Source organism: Zonotrichia leucophrys, chromosome 26 (genome assembly GCF_028769735.1).
Source record: "Zonotrichia leucophrys gambelii isolate GWCS_2022_RI chromosome 26, RI_Zleu_2.0, whole genome shotgun sequence".
NCBI classification, from domain to species: domain Eukaryota; kingdom Metazoa; phylum Chordata; class Aves; order Passeriformes; family Passerellidae; genus Zonotrichia; species Zonotrichia leucophrys.
The window spans coordinates 2,492,524-2,505,734 of record NC_088195.1 but is presented as its reverse complement, the minus strand read 5'-3'; the positions used below and the strand labels follow the sequence as shown (position 1 = coordinate 2,505,734).

The 13,211-nt window shown below is 53.7% G+C and overlaps 1 protein-coding gene across 2 annotated transcripts; it reads left to right on the top strand.

Annotated features, from left to right (window-relative positions):
- Nucleotides 1–2,440: 2,440 nt before the first annotated feature.
- FMOD (fibromodulin) lies at nt 2,441–12,371 on the top strand. Of its 2 annotated transcripts, none has more exons than XM_064733242.1 (3): nt 2,441–2,706; nt 7,002–8,022; nt 11,974–12,371. In XM_064733242.1, the coding sequence occupies exons 2-3, from the start codon at nt 7,016–7,018 to the stop codon at nt 12,131–12,133; spliced, it is 1,167 nt and encodes a 388-aa protein (XP_064589312.1). In that variant the 5' UTR covers nt 2,441–2,706; nt 7,002–7,015; the 3' UTR covers nt 12,134–12,371. The 2 variants fall into 2 exon arrangements, with proteins under 2 accessions (XP_064589312.1, XP_064589313.1); XM_064733243.1 differs by having other exon boundaries at nt 2,452–2,731; nt 11,974–12,339.
- Nucleotides 12,372–13,211: the final 840 nt, after the last annotated feature.

Sequence of the window (13,211 nt, the reverse complement as noted above, 5' to 3'; positions counted from 1 at the left end):
GAGGAGAAGGAAGATGAAGAAAATGAGGGTTCCCTACATGGATGAAGCAATCCAGAGGTAGCTGGAGAGAGGACGAAGAGAAAGATGAAGAAGAAAAAGAGGAGGAAGAGGAGGAAGAGGAGGAAGATTCCTGCTCCATCTGCCACCACACCGCTCAGAGGGGATAAAACCCTTCCCCACCTCCCTTCCCTGGGGTTTTCCTCCCTTTCCCTGCCCTCTTTTCCCACTTTCCCCACATCCTCCCTGCCTGCAGACGGGCTGTGCTTTCCAGGCACATTTCCCATCCCAAATATTCGGGATTTCTGGCCGAGTCCCCGCTGTACAGAGTGTCCCTCCAAGCCCGGCCACCGAACCGCGCTCACATCGCTGCTGCTGCTCCTCCTCAGGATCCCCGCAGGGCTCCCCCGCCCCGGGAGGATGTTTTGGCTGGGAATTTCCTATGGAAAACAAGGAGGAACGGAGCCCGGGGGGGAGCTGGCACCTGCTGAGCTCCGCTAAATGATTCCAGACTGCCGGGAGGATCCGGGAGCGCCGGGCTCCTTCCCTTCCCTTCCCTTCCCTTCCCTTCCCTTCCCTTCCCTTCCCTTCCCTTCCCTTCCCTTCCCTTCCCTTCCCTTCCCTTCCCTTCCCTTCCCTTCCCTTCCCTTCCCTTCCCTTCCCCTTCCCTTCCCTTCCCTTCCCTTCCCTTCCCTTCCTTCCCTTCCCTTCCCTTCCCTTCCCTTCCCTTCCCTTCCCTTCCCTTCCCTTCCCTTCCCTTCCCTTCCCTTCCCTTCCCTTATCCCAGGGGATGGATGAGATCCCAAATCCCAGAGGATGGAATGAAACCCCAAATCTCTGGAAGATGGATGAGATCCCAAATCCTGGTGGAATGGATGAGATCCCAAATACCCAGAAGAATGGATGCAACTCGAAATCCTGGGGGATGGATGAGACCCCAAACCCTGGTGGGATGGATGAAATCCTCAATCCCGGTGGACGGATGAGACCCCAAATCCCAGATGGATGGATAAGACTCCAAATCCCAGGGGATGGATGAGATCCCAAATCCCAGGAGAATGGATGAGATCCCAAACCCTGCGGGATGGATGAAACCCCCCAATCCTGCTGGAATGGATGACACCCCAAATCCTGGGGGGGATGGATCAAATCCCAGAGAATGGATGAAATCCCCAAATTCTGGTGGGATGGATGAGACCCAAAATCCTGGGGAGGGATGAGATCTCAAATCCCAGGAGATGGATGAGACTCCAAATCCCAGGGGATAGATGAAATCTCAAATCCTGAGAGGATGGATGAGATCCCAAAATCCCAGGGATGAATGAGATCCCAAATCCCAGGGGAATGGATGTAACTCCAATCCTGGTGGATGGATGAGATCCCAAATCCCAGGAGGACGGATGAGATCCCAAATCCTGATGGGACGGATGAGATCCCAAATCCTGATGGGATGGATGAGATCCCAAATCCCAGGGGATGAATGAGAGACCCCAGATCCTGATGGAATGGATGAGACCCCAAATCCCTGGGGAAAAATGAGACCCCAAATCCCAGGAGGATGACTGATATCCCAAATCCTGGTGGGATAGATGAGACCCCCAACCCCACATGGATTTTCCCAGCCTGCAGAAACGCCAGCTTGGCAACCCCAGGCTGCCAAATCCGAAGACAAATTCCCGCTGTCACAGTGGCCCCTTTGCTGGGGAATTTATTTACTTTGGATGCCGCTGCCTTATCGTCCGTGGAAATGTTTATCCCAAATATTTAACGGCAGCACTGCACAAACTGAGCCTTCCTGGGGAGCACTCGGAGCAGGGCCCACATCTCCCCTCCTGGAAGTGTAAAAAATTCAGGGAAAATTCCCTTTTTTCCCCAACATTCCCTAACCTGACATTCCCCTCCTGGTCATGTAAAAATTCAGGAAAAATTCCTCATTTTCCAGCCCACCATCCCCAAAACCTGACATTCCTTAACCTGGCATTCCCTAACCTGGCATTCCCCTCCTGGTCAGGAAAAATTCAGGGAAAAAATTCCTCGTTTTTCCCTCCTGCACCCCCAAAATCTGACATTCCCTAACCTGACATTCCCTAACCTGACATTCCCCTCCTGGAAGTGTAAAAAATTCAGGAAAAAAATTCCTCGTTTTTCCTTCCAGCACCCCCAAAACCTGACATTCCCTAACCTGACATTCCCCTCCTGGTCATGTTAAAAATTCAGGAAAAATTCCTCATTTTTCCCCCACCATCCCCAAAACCTGACATTCCCTAACCTGGCCAGAGGCCTCCTCGCAGCTCCCTGATGAGAAACACAGGAGAGCCCTGACAAACAACATCCCAAGCCCGCTAAGTCGTTGAGCAGAGGGAGCCTGCTGAGAGAAAAGGCTGGAGAGAGAGAGAGAGAGAGAGGAGGGAGAGGGAGGAAAGAAATCGCAGGTTATTTATAACGCCAGGCAGCACCAGGGGCTCGCCAGTCTCTCCTGCAAAGCTGCGGCGGGGAGGTCACTCCCTGAAAAAAATCCCAAAAAAAATCCCAATAAAATAAAATAAAATAAATCCCGGAATCCCCGCCGAGCCCCGGCCGTGCCAGCGCAGGATTCGGGATCCGGGGCGGGCACGGGCGCTGCGGCTCGGGAGCCTCCCCCCCTCCGATGCTGCCGGTGCCACGGCACAGCCCGCAGCAGCCTTTGCACAGGAGGAGAGCGGCAGCTCGGTGAGTCCGGCCCGGCCTTCTGCAGGCAGGTTTTTTTGGGTTTTTTTTGGGTTTTTTTATTATTATTTATTTGGGGTTTTTTATTTTGGAAGGGTGATTTCTATGGCTGTGCCCCGGCTGCGCGTGGGGTGGCACAGCTGGAGGGATGGGGATGCTGGAGAGGCGCTTCCCCTCCTGCCCGCGGCTGCTGGTGCCCATCTCCCTTCCCACCCACTTCTCCCCGTGCCCATCTCCCTTCCCACCCACTTCTCCCGGTGCCCACCTCTCCTGCTGCCCGATTCTCCTGCTGCTCCTCTCTCCTGCCCACTTCTCCTGATGCCATCTCCCTTCCCACTCACTTTTCGTGCTGCCCCCCTCCTCTGCCCACTCCTCGTGATGCCCAACTCTCTTCCCACCCATTTTCCTCATGCCCATCTCCCCTCCTGCCCACTTTTCCTGATGCCCATCTCTCCTGCCCACTTCTCCTCGTGCCCATCTCCCCTTTTGCCCACTTTTCCTGATGTCCTTCTCCTTTCCCTCTTTTCCTGCTGCTCCTCTCCCATCCCGTCCATCTCCCCATCCCATCTGCCCTCCTGCCCCTCTGCCACCTCCATGCCCACTGCTCTGGGATCTGGGCACCTTCCCTGATGTCCAGGCTGGGCAGTGCCCCCCATCCCATCCCATGGATCCCACCCCACCCCATTCCATCCCATCCCATCCCACCCCATCCCATCCCATGGATCCCATCCCACCCCATTCCATCCCATCCCATGGATCCCTTTCCATCCCATCCCATCAATCCCATCCCATCCCATCCCATCCCCATCCCATCAATCCCATCCCATCCCACCCCACCCCATCCCATCCCATCCCATCCCATCCCACCCCATCCCATCCCATGGATCCCACCCCATCCCATCCCACCCCATCCCATCCCATGGATCCCACCCCATCCCATCCCATCCCATCCCAGGTTCCATCACCCCATGAATGGCCCCAAATCCTTGGCATGACCCCGGTGCAGCCCCTGGCAAAGGACAGGGACGCCAGGAGGGGACAGGAACATCAGGACCAGGTCCCACCCCAAACCTGGGGGTGAACCCCACAATCAATGGGGGGACAGCAGGGGGTGCTGGGGACAGAATTTGGGGTCACCAGAGGGGTGAAGGGGGGCACTGGGAAAGGTGGGGGGACACCAGGTATGGGGATTTTCCCCCCAGAGATGGGGTTTTTTTCCCCAGGGATGGGATTTTGCCCCCATGGATAGGGTTTTGCCTCTGGGATGGGGTTTTTGCCCCCAAGGATGGGATTTCTGCCCTCAGGTGTGGGGTTTTTCCTCCAGGGATGGGGTTTTTGCCCCCATGGATAGGGTTTTGCCTCTGGGACGGGGTTTTTGCCCCCAGAGATGGGGTTTTTGCCCCCAAGGATGGGATTTCTGCCCTCAGGTATGGGGTTTTTCCTCCAGGGATGGGGTTTTTGCCCCCATGGATAGGGTTTTGCCTCTGGGATGGGGTTTTTGCCCCCAAGGATGGGATTTCTGCCCTCAGGTGTGGGGTTTTTCCTCCAGGGATGGGGTTTTTGCCCCCATGGATAGGGTTTTGCTCCCAGGGATGGGGTTTTTGCCCCAAAGGGGCCCCCAAGGAGGGGCTGCCAGGAGGGTGGAGGAGCTGCAGGCTCTGGTATGAGGGCAGGCACAGAGCCCTGGAGCAGCAGCAGCAGGAGGAGGAGGAGGAGGAGGAGGAGGAGGAGGAGGAGGAACAGGAACTCCTCTGGCCCTGCCAAGCTCCCCGTGGCACTCAGCACCCCCAGATCCCGTCCCGAGCAGGAGCAGGGACAAAGGACAAACCCAAACCTGCATCCCTCAATCCCTCTCTGTTCCCGTGCCAGGCTGGCAGGGCAGGGCACTCTGTGCCCTCTGTGAGTGCCAGGCCGGGCGTCCCCTCCCTGCTGCAGGCTGGGGACACAGCCAGGGGCCACCAGGTGACCTCAGGGCCACCCCTGGCACGGCAAAAAGGGGACATTGGTCCCTGCTGTCCTTGATGTCCCTGCTGTCCCTTGCTGGTTCCTACTGGTTTCTACTGGTCCCTGCTGATCTCTGCTGTCCCTGCTTGTCCCTACTGGTCCCTGCTGGTTTCTACTGGTCCCTCCTCTCCCTACTGGTCTCTGGTGTCCCTGCTTGTCCTTGATGTCCTTACTGGACTCTGTTGATCCCTACTGGTCCCTGCTGTCCCCTCATGTCCCTGGTGGTCCCTACTGGTTCTTACTGGTTCCTACTGGTCCCTGATGTCCCTACTGGTTTCTACTGGTCCCTGCTCTCCTTGCTTGTCCCTACTGGTCTCTGTTGGTCCCTACTGGTCCCTACTGGTTCTGGATGATTCCTGCTGTCCCTGCTGGTCCCTGCTGTCCCTTGATGTCCCTACTGGTCCCTGCTGGTCCCTGTTAGTCCCTACTGGTTCTTACTGGTCCCTTCTGTCCCCTGATGTCCCTGCTGGTTCCTAATGGTTCTTACTGGTCCCTACTGGTTCTTACTGGTCCCTTCTGTCCCCTGATGTCCCTGCTGGTTCCTAATGGTTCTTACTGGTCCCTGATGTCCCTACTGGTTTCTGCTGGTCCTCAGATCCCTACTGGTCTGTGCTATCCCTGCTGGTCCCTGCTGTCTCCTGATGTCCCTGCTGGTTCCTAATGGTTCTTACTGGTCCCTACTGGTTCTTACTGGTCCCTGATGTCCCTACTGGTTTCTGCTGGTCCCTGCTGATCCCTACTGGTCTGTGCTATCCCTGCTGGTTCCTGCTGTCCCCTGCTGTCCCTGCTGGTCCCTACTGGTCTATACTGGTCCCTGTTAGTCCTCACTGGTCCCTGCTGTCCCTGCTGGAGCAGAGCTGGCAGTGACACCCTCCCAGCCACGTCGGATCCTCTCCCGCTCCCAGCAGCCAAATTCCTGGAGGGATTTCAAACTGCCTGGCTGCAGGAGCAGCCCGTGCGCTCATTTATCCCGGGATGAGGAGCCTGCATGGCTCCAGAGCTGGAATCCTCCCGCTCCCAGCCCCACCTGGCCACGGCAGGAGGAGGCCAAGGGGATCAGGGACGGGTTTGCCTCATTCCCTGATCTCCTCTGGATCATTACCAGGCGTTGTCCCCTGTCCCTGGTCACTCCGAGGGTGCTGCCCCTTTTTATGCCTGGGGAAACGGGAGCTTGGAAGAGGTTTCGGCTCCAAAACCAGGCAGGATTTGTTTACCAGGATCTGCATCCCGCGTTTCTGTGGGGGAAGGGAGAGCTGGATGAAACCCACAGCGATTGCTGTCACCAGCGAGCGAGCGGAGCATAAATAGCTCCTTCAAAAGATGCCTCCAGCTCCTTCAAAAGGCTCCTCAGGCTCCCAGAATCACCCTGATCTGGCAGATTCCGCTCTCAGGCAGAGAATTCAAATCCCTTCTCCAAGGGGATCCAAATTCCTCCTGCTCCCTCCCACGCGGAGCCAACCCCGGGCACCTCGTGTGACCCCAGAAAAATCCATGTGTCCCCAGGCTCTGTTCTCTGCCCAGAAACGGGAATGGAATGAGCCAGAAATCAGGATCTCACCAGCACATCTCCTCTGGGGTGGACATTCCTCCCAAATCTCCACTGGGATGGAAATTCCCCCCAAATCTCCACTGCTTTCTTGCAAATCTCCACTGGGGTGGAGGTTTCTCCCAAATATCCACTGGTTTCTCCCAAATCTCCACCAGGAATGGAGGTTCCTCCCAAATCCCCACCGGGAGGGAGTTTTCTTCCCAAATCTCCACTGGTTTCCCCCAAATCTCCACTGAGGACTAAGGTTCCTCCCCAAATCTCCACCAGGGATGGAGATTCCCCCCCAAATTTCCACTGGGAGGGAAGTTTTTCCCAAATCACCACCGGTTCCTCCCAGATTTCCACTGAGATGGAGGTTCCTCCCAAATCTCCACTGATTTCTCCCAAATCTCCATTGGTTTCTCCCAAATCTCCACCAGGGATGGAGGTTCCCCCCCAAATTTCCACTGGGAAGAATGTTTTCCCCAAATTTCCTCTGGTTTCTCCCAGATCTCCACCAGGGAGGGAAGTTTTTCCCAAATCTCCACCAGGGATGGAGGTTCCTCCCTAAATTTCCACGGTAACAGAGGTTTTTCCCAAATCTCCACCGGCTCCTCCCAAATCTCCAGCAGGGCCTCAATTTTCTCCAAGGTGAAAAGCGGCAAGATCACACAGCTCCACCCAGGAGAAGCGTCCACACCCAGGGATTTTTGGGCAGGATTCCTTCATTTTCTGCTCCTCCAGCCCTGCCTTTGTCCCCTCTCAGGTCCCTCCATCGCCATGCCTCGGCCCACCACCCTCATCCTCATCCTGGCCGGGCTCTGCGCGTCCTCGCTGGGCCAGTACAACGAGGAGGAGGACCTGGCGTGGCTCCAGTACTACCTGCGGCAGTCCCGCGCCTCCTCCTACAACTACGTGCCCTACTACGAGGAGGAGAGCCCCGCGTACGCCTACTCCTACCCCAGCGCCACCGACACGGAGCCGGAGCCCGAGCCCCAGCCGCAGCAGGCGGCGCCCTGGCGGTGTCCCCAAGAGTGTGACTGTCCCCCCAACTTCTCGTCGGCCATGTACTGCGACACGCGCAACCTGCGCTACCTGCCCTTCGTGCCGTCGCGGATGAAGTACGTCTACTTCCAGAACAACCTCGTCACCTCCATCCAGGAGGGCGCCTTCGACAACGCCACCGAGCTGGAGTGGCTGGCGCTGCACAACAACCAGATCAGCAGCGACAAGATGGGCAAGAAGGTTTTCGGGAAGCTGCAGAGGCTGGAGAGGCTCTACATGAACAACAACAACCTGACCCGGCTGCCCAGCCCGCTGCCGCGCTCGCTGCGCGAGCTCCACCTCTCCTACAACCAGATCTCCAAGGTGCCTCCCAACGCTCTGGAGGGGCTGGAGAACCTCACGGCGCTCTACCTCAGCCACAACTTCATCTTCGAGCTGGGCGCGTCCCTCAAGGGGCTCAAGTCGCTGATCCTGGCCGACCTGAGCTACAACAACCTCAGGAGGGTCCCCGACGGGCTGCCGGCCTCGCTGGAGCAGCTCTACATGGAGTACAACTACATCAACGCCATCCCCGATGAGTATTTCCAGGTGTCCCCCAGGCTGCTCTACGTGAGGATGTCCCACAACAGCCTGACCAACCAAGGGCTCTCCAGCAACACCTTCAACAGCAGCAGCATCCTGGAGCTGGACCTCTCCTACAACCGGCTGCAGAAGATCCCGCGGGTCAACACCAACCTGGAGAACCTCTACCTGCAGGGCAACCAGATCGACGGTGAGCAGGGGTGGGGAACCCCCAGGAAGCACCTGGGGTGGTGGGAAACCCATAGGAACAGGTATGGGAACGGGAATGGAGATGGGAATGGGAATAGGGTTGGGATGGAAATGGGGACGGGAATGGGAACAGGAACAGGTACAGGTATAGGAACAGGAACAGGTACAGGTATAGGAACAGGAATGGAGATGGGAATGGGGAATGGGAATAGGGTTGGGATGGAAATGGGGACGGGAATGGGAACGGGAACAGGTACAGGTATAGGAACGGGAATGGAGATGGGGATGGGAATGGGAATGGAAATTGGGATGGAAATGGGGACAGGAATGGGAATGGGAACAGGTACAGGTATGGGAACGGGAATGGAGATGGGAATGGGAATAGGGTTGGGATGGAAATGGGGACAGGAGTGGGAACGGGAACAGGTACAGGTATAGGAACGGGAATGGAGATGGGGATGGGAATGGGGAATGGGAATAGGGTTGGGATGGAAATGGGGACAGGAATGGGAACGGGAACAGGTACAGGTATAGGAACAGGTATAGGTACAGGAACAGGTATTGGAATAAGAATCCCAATATCAGGAATGGAGATGGGAATGGGAATAGGGTTGGAATGGAAATGGGGGCAGGAGTGGGAACGGGAACAGGTACAGGTATAGGAACAGGTATTGGAATAAGAATCCCAATATCAGGAATGGAGATGGGGATGGGAATGGGAATAGGGTTGGGATGGAAATGGGGACAGGAGTGGGAACAGGAACAGGTACAGGTATAGGAACAGGAATGGAGATGGGGATGGGAATGGGAATAGGGTTGGGATGGAAATGGGGATGGGAATGGGAACGGAACAGGTACAGGTATAGGAACAGGAACAGGTACAGGTATAGGAACAGGTATTGGAATAAGAATCCCAATATCAGGAATGGAGATGGGGATGGGAATGGGGAATGGGAATAGGGTTGGGATGGAAATGGGGACAGGAACAGGTACAGGTATAGGAACGGGAATGGAGATGGGGATGGGAATGGGAATGGGGACAGGAATGGGGATGGGAAGGTGTCAGTGCAGCCATCAGCTGTTGCAGGGAAAACACAGAACCCCGCAGCCGGGAGCTGCCAGCAGCACAGACACGGCAACAGATTCCCAAATGTTTGCTTTCCAAAGCGGAGCTGCCGCCGTCTGCCCACAAACGCCGCGGAGCCACCGCCGGCTCCTCCTCCTCCTCCTCCTCCTCCTCCTCCTCTGCGGGTCCCGCTGACCTTCACAGCCCCCCAAAATCGGGGATTTGCGGCTCCATCCCCTTTGGAGCACCCGGAGAGCGATCCTGTCCCTCCGCCCCACCGAGGGTCCCTCTATGGGTGCAGCCCCCAAATCCCAGCGCTCCCCCCCCCCAAGCATCCCGCTGCCTTTTCCTGGAGCTCTGCTGCCCTCTAGGCTCTAATCCTGCACGGAAAAAAAAAAATCCCAAAAAAATGTATTTTGGAGTTTGTTCCATCTCCCGCTTCCTGCGCTGGGCTGGGCTGGAATTTCCCTGCCTGGCGCTGGCAGTGGAGGAGCGCAAAGGGGACGGCTGGGATGGGGACGGGGACATCCCAAATCTCCATTGGGATGGGAGATTTCTCCCAAATCCCCACTGGGGTGGAGGTTCCTCCCAGATCTCCTCTGGTTTCTCCCAAAAAACAAAAATAATCCCAAAAAAAACCAAAACAAAAACCCCCAAACCAATTAAAAAAACCAAAAAAAACCAAAAAATAAAATCCCCTAGCAACAAAAAACAAAACCTCCACCAGGAATGGAGGTTCCTCCCTAAATTTCCACTGGGAAGGAGGTTTTCCCCAAATCTCCACTGGTTCCTCCCAGATCTCCTCTGGTTTCCCCCAAATCTCCACCGGGAAAGGAGATTCCTCCCAAATCCCCATTGGGAGGGAGTTTTCTTCCAAATCTCCACTGGTTTCCCCCAAATCTCCACTGAGGACTAAAGATCCTCCCAAATTTCCATTGGGAAGGAGGTTTTCCCCAAATCTCCTCTGGTTTCTCCCAAATCTCCACCAGGAATGGAGGTTCCTCCCTAAATTTCCACTGGGAGGGAGTTTTCTTCCAAATCTCCACTGGTTTCCCCCAAATCTCCTCTGGGTTTCCCCCAAATCTCCACCGGGAAAGGAGATTTCCTCCCAAATCCCCATGGGAGGGTTTCTTCCAAATCTCCACTGAGGACTAAAGATCCTCCCAAATTTCCACTGGGAAGGAGGTTTCCCCAAATCTCCACTGGTTTCCCCCAAATCTCCACTGAGGACTAAAGATCCTCCCAAATTTCCACTGGGAAGGAGGTTTTTTCCCAAATCTCCACTGGTTTCCCCCCAAATCTCCACTGAGGACTAAAGATCCTCCCAAATTTCCATTGGGAAGGAGGTTTTTTCCCAAATCTCCACCAGGAATGGAGATTCCTCCCTAATTTCCATTGGGAAGGAGGTTTCCCCAAATCTCCACTGAGGACCAAGGTCACATTTTTTCCCCCCTGCCTGCCTCAACACAAAGGAGCTCGCAGAGGTGGATCCCTCAGAACAGAGAATTTCCCACTGAAAATCCATTTTTGGGGGATTTGGCTCCACGGAGAAGGCTGAGCATGAACAGAGGCCAGACAGAGCTATTGAATAAAATAGGATTTATTAAAAGGATCTCCTCAATGGATCCACCTTGGGCAGCACAATCCAAAATGGTCACAAAATGAACCCGAGATGGACCAAAAATGGTCACAAGATGAACCCAATATGGTCACAGAATGAACCCAAGATGAACAAAAATGGTCACAAAATGAACCCAAGATGAACAAAAATGGTCACAAAATGAACCCAACATGACCCCAAAAATGGTCAAAAAATGAACTCAAGGTGAACCCAAAATGGCCACAAGATGAACCCGAGATGGTCACAAAATGAACTAAAAATGGCCACAAAATGAACCCAAAATGGTCAAAAAATGAACCGAAAATGGCCATAAAATGAACCCAAAATGGTCAAAAAAATGAACCCAAAATGGTCAAAAAATGAACCCAAGATGAATCCAAATGGTCACAAAATGAACCCAAAATGGTCAAAAAATGAACCCAAGATGACCCAAAGTGGTCACAAAATGAACCCAAAATGGCCACAAAATGAACCCAAAATGGTCAAAAAATGAACCCAAGATGTCACAAAGTGGTCACAAAACGAGCGAAAATGGTCACAAAATCAACCCAAAATGAACCAAAACGGCACAAAATGCACAACCACTCACGGGGTCTGTCACTTTTTATATGTTCTGCTCCATATTGGAGTTAACCGTCCAATCACAGCTTTAGGTTATGAAACCTTTTTGTTTTTCTCTCTTCATTCCATTGTTGTTTCTGCTCTTGGGGTGAAATTTTGAAATTTTGACCATTTCTCCTTGGTGTCCACTAGAGCAGGAACTGTTTCTGTGAACAGAGCTCAGCACCCCCTAACACCACCCCCAAACCCACCACAAAACCCCAAAAAAAACCCCAAAAAAACCCAAAAAAACCCAAAAAAACCCCAAAAAAACCAAAAAAAACCCCAAAAAAACCCCAAAAAAACCCCCAAAAAAACCCCAAAAAAAAACCCCAAAAAACCCCAAAAAAACCCCAAAAAAACCCCAAAAAACCCCACAAAAAACCAAAAAAAACCCAAAAAACCCAAAAAAACCCAAAAAACAACAAAAAAAACCCAAAAAAAACCCCAAAAAAACCCAAAAAAACCCCAAAAAAACCCCAAAAAACCCAAAAAAAAACCCCAAAAAAACCCCAAAAAAAACCCCCCAAAAAAACCCCAAAAAACCCCAAAAAACCCCAAAAAAACCCCAAAAAACCCCAAAAAAACCCCAAAAAACCCAAAAAACCCCAAAAAAACCCCAAAAAACCCCAAAAAAACCCCAGCTCACCACCCCTCCCCCACAAACCCAACAAGCCCCCGTGACGTGGAACACTCGCGCGCACCTACGCAACCCATCAAACGAAGCCCCCGACCCCCGTGCCTGCGCCGCCAACCTCATCGAGATCTGAGCCACCTCCAGACTGCTGTCCTCTCCATTCGTATTTCCTCTCATATACCCGCTGCTACTTTGTAGTTATGTGCTAATTTGTCCCCCGAGCTGGGGGATAGCTCGGAGCAGCGCGGTGTGAGACTGTCCGGTTATCTCGGCTGTTTGAGGGGCCTGGAAAGGCCCTGGGTGGCCTTGGGGCAGCCCGCGTGTCGAAGGACGAGAAGAGGCTTCAGTTCTTCTTTCGGGTTTTATGTTTATTAATTGTTTATCTAAAAGATGTTCTTTCAGCCGAACAGAGATCTGCTCAGCAGTCAGCCATGAGCACACTGTGCTGCCCTCCGGGGCAGGCACCTATCTTTATACCCATTGTTACGTGTACAATATTTATCATTTTTCCCCAATACCATCTATTCTTATAACTCGGTGCACTCTCAGTAATAACCAATCCAAAGGTGCCACCGTGGCCAAAGAAGATGGAGGAGAGGAGGAAGGAGGACAGGACACACCCCAATTCCTCCATCTTACTCCTCCAAACCCCCCTGTACAGAAATCCTAAACCCTGTTTCTCACCCTCTAATTAACCAATCCCTTCACCATTCACCCGGTGAAGCCCTCATCCTTGTCGTCTCCTGTGTAGGGTTAAAGTCCAGCTACCAGGCACTTCTGGAACATTCCAGGACTCCCGAGACCCCCAAGGTCTCGGAGGCTCAGCCCCTCAGGACTGAGATCTTGAGATCCGACATGAGACGAATTAGGAGGCGACCACTTGCTGGGGGTAAACTGTGGGTTTATTACAGAAGCACCAACAAGGAGGGGAAACACCCAGCAAATGGCCCCGAACAAGGGGCAGGAGAGGGTTTTAAGGGAAAAGGGGGGAAAAGGCAGGGAAACCTGGCTAACCAATAGTAATACATATTTGGAGGTACGAAACATAACTGATATACCAAAGTAACCAACTGTTATAAATCATAGGAGGGGCTCCGGGGCTACAGCCAACCATAACTCCCAGAGAAAAGAAAATTCTCGAAACTTGGGAGGAGAAAAAGAGTGATTGACTGAGCCCAAGGAGGAAACAACTTTCACTTTATAAGAGAAACCAAGGGAGGAGCAGTTTCATTTCTATAGCAACCTAACTGACAGGGCAGCAGCAGGAAGTCTTGGG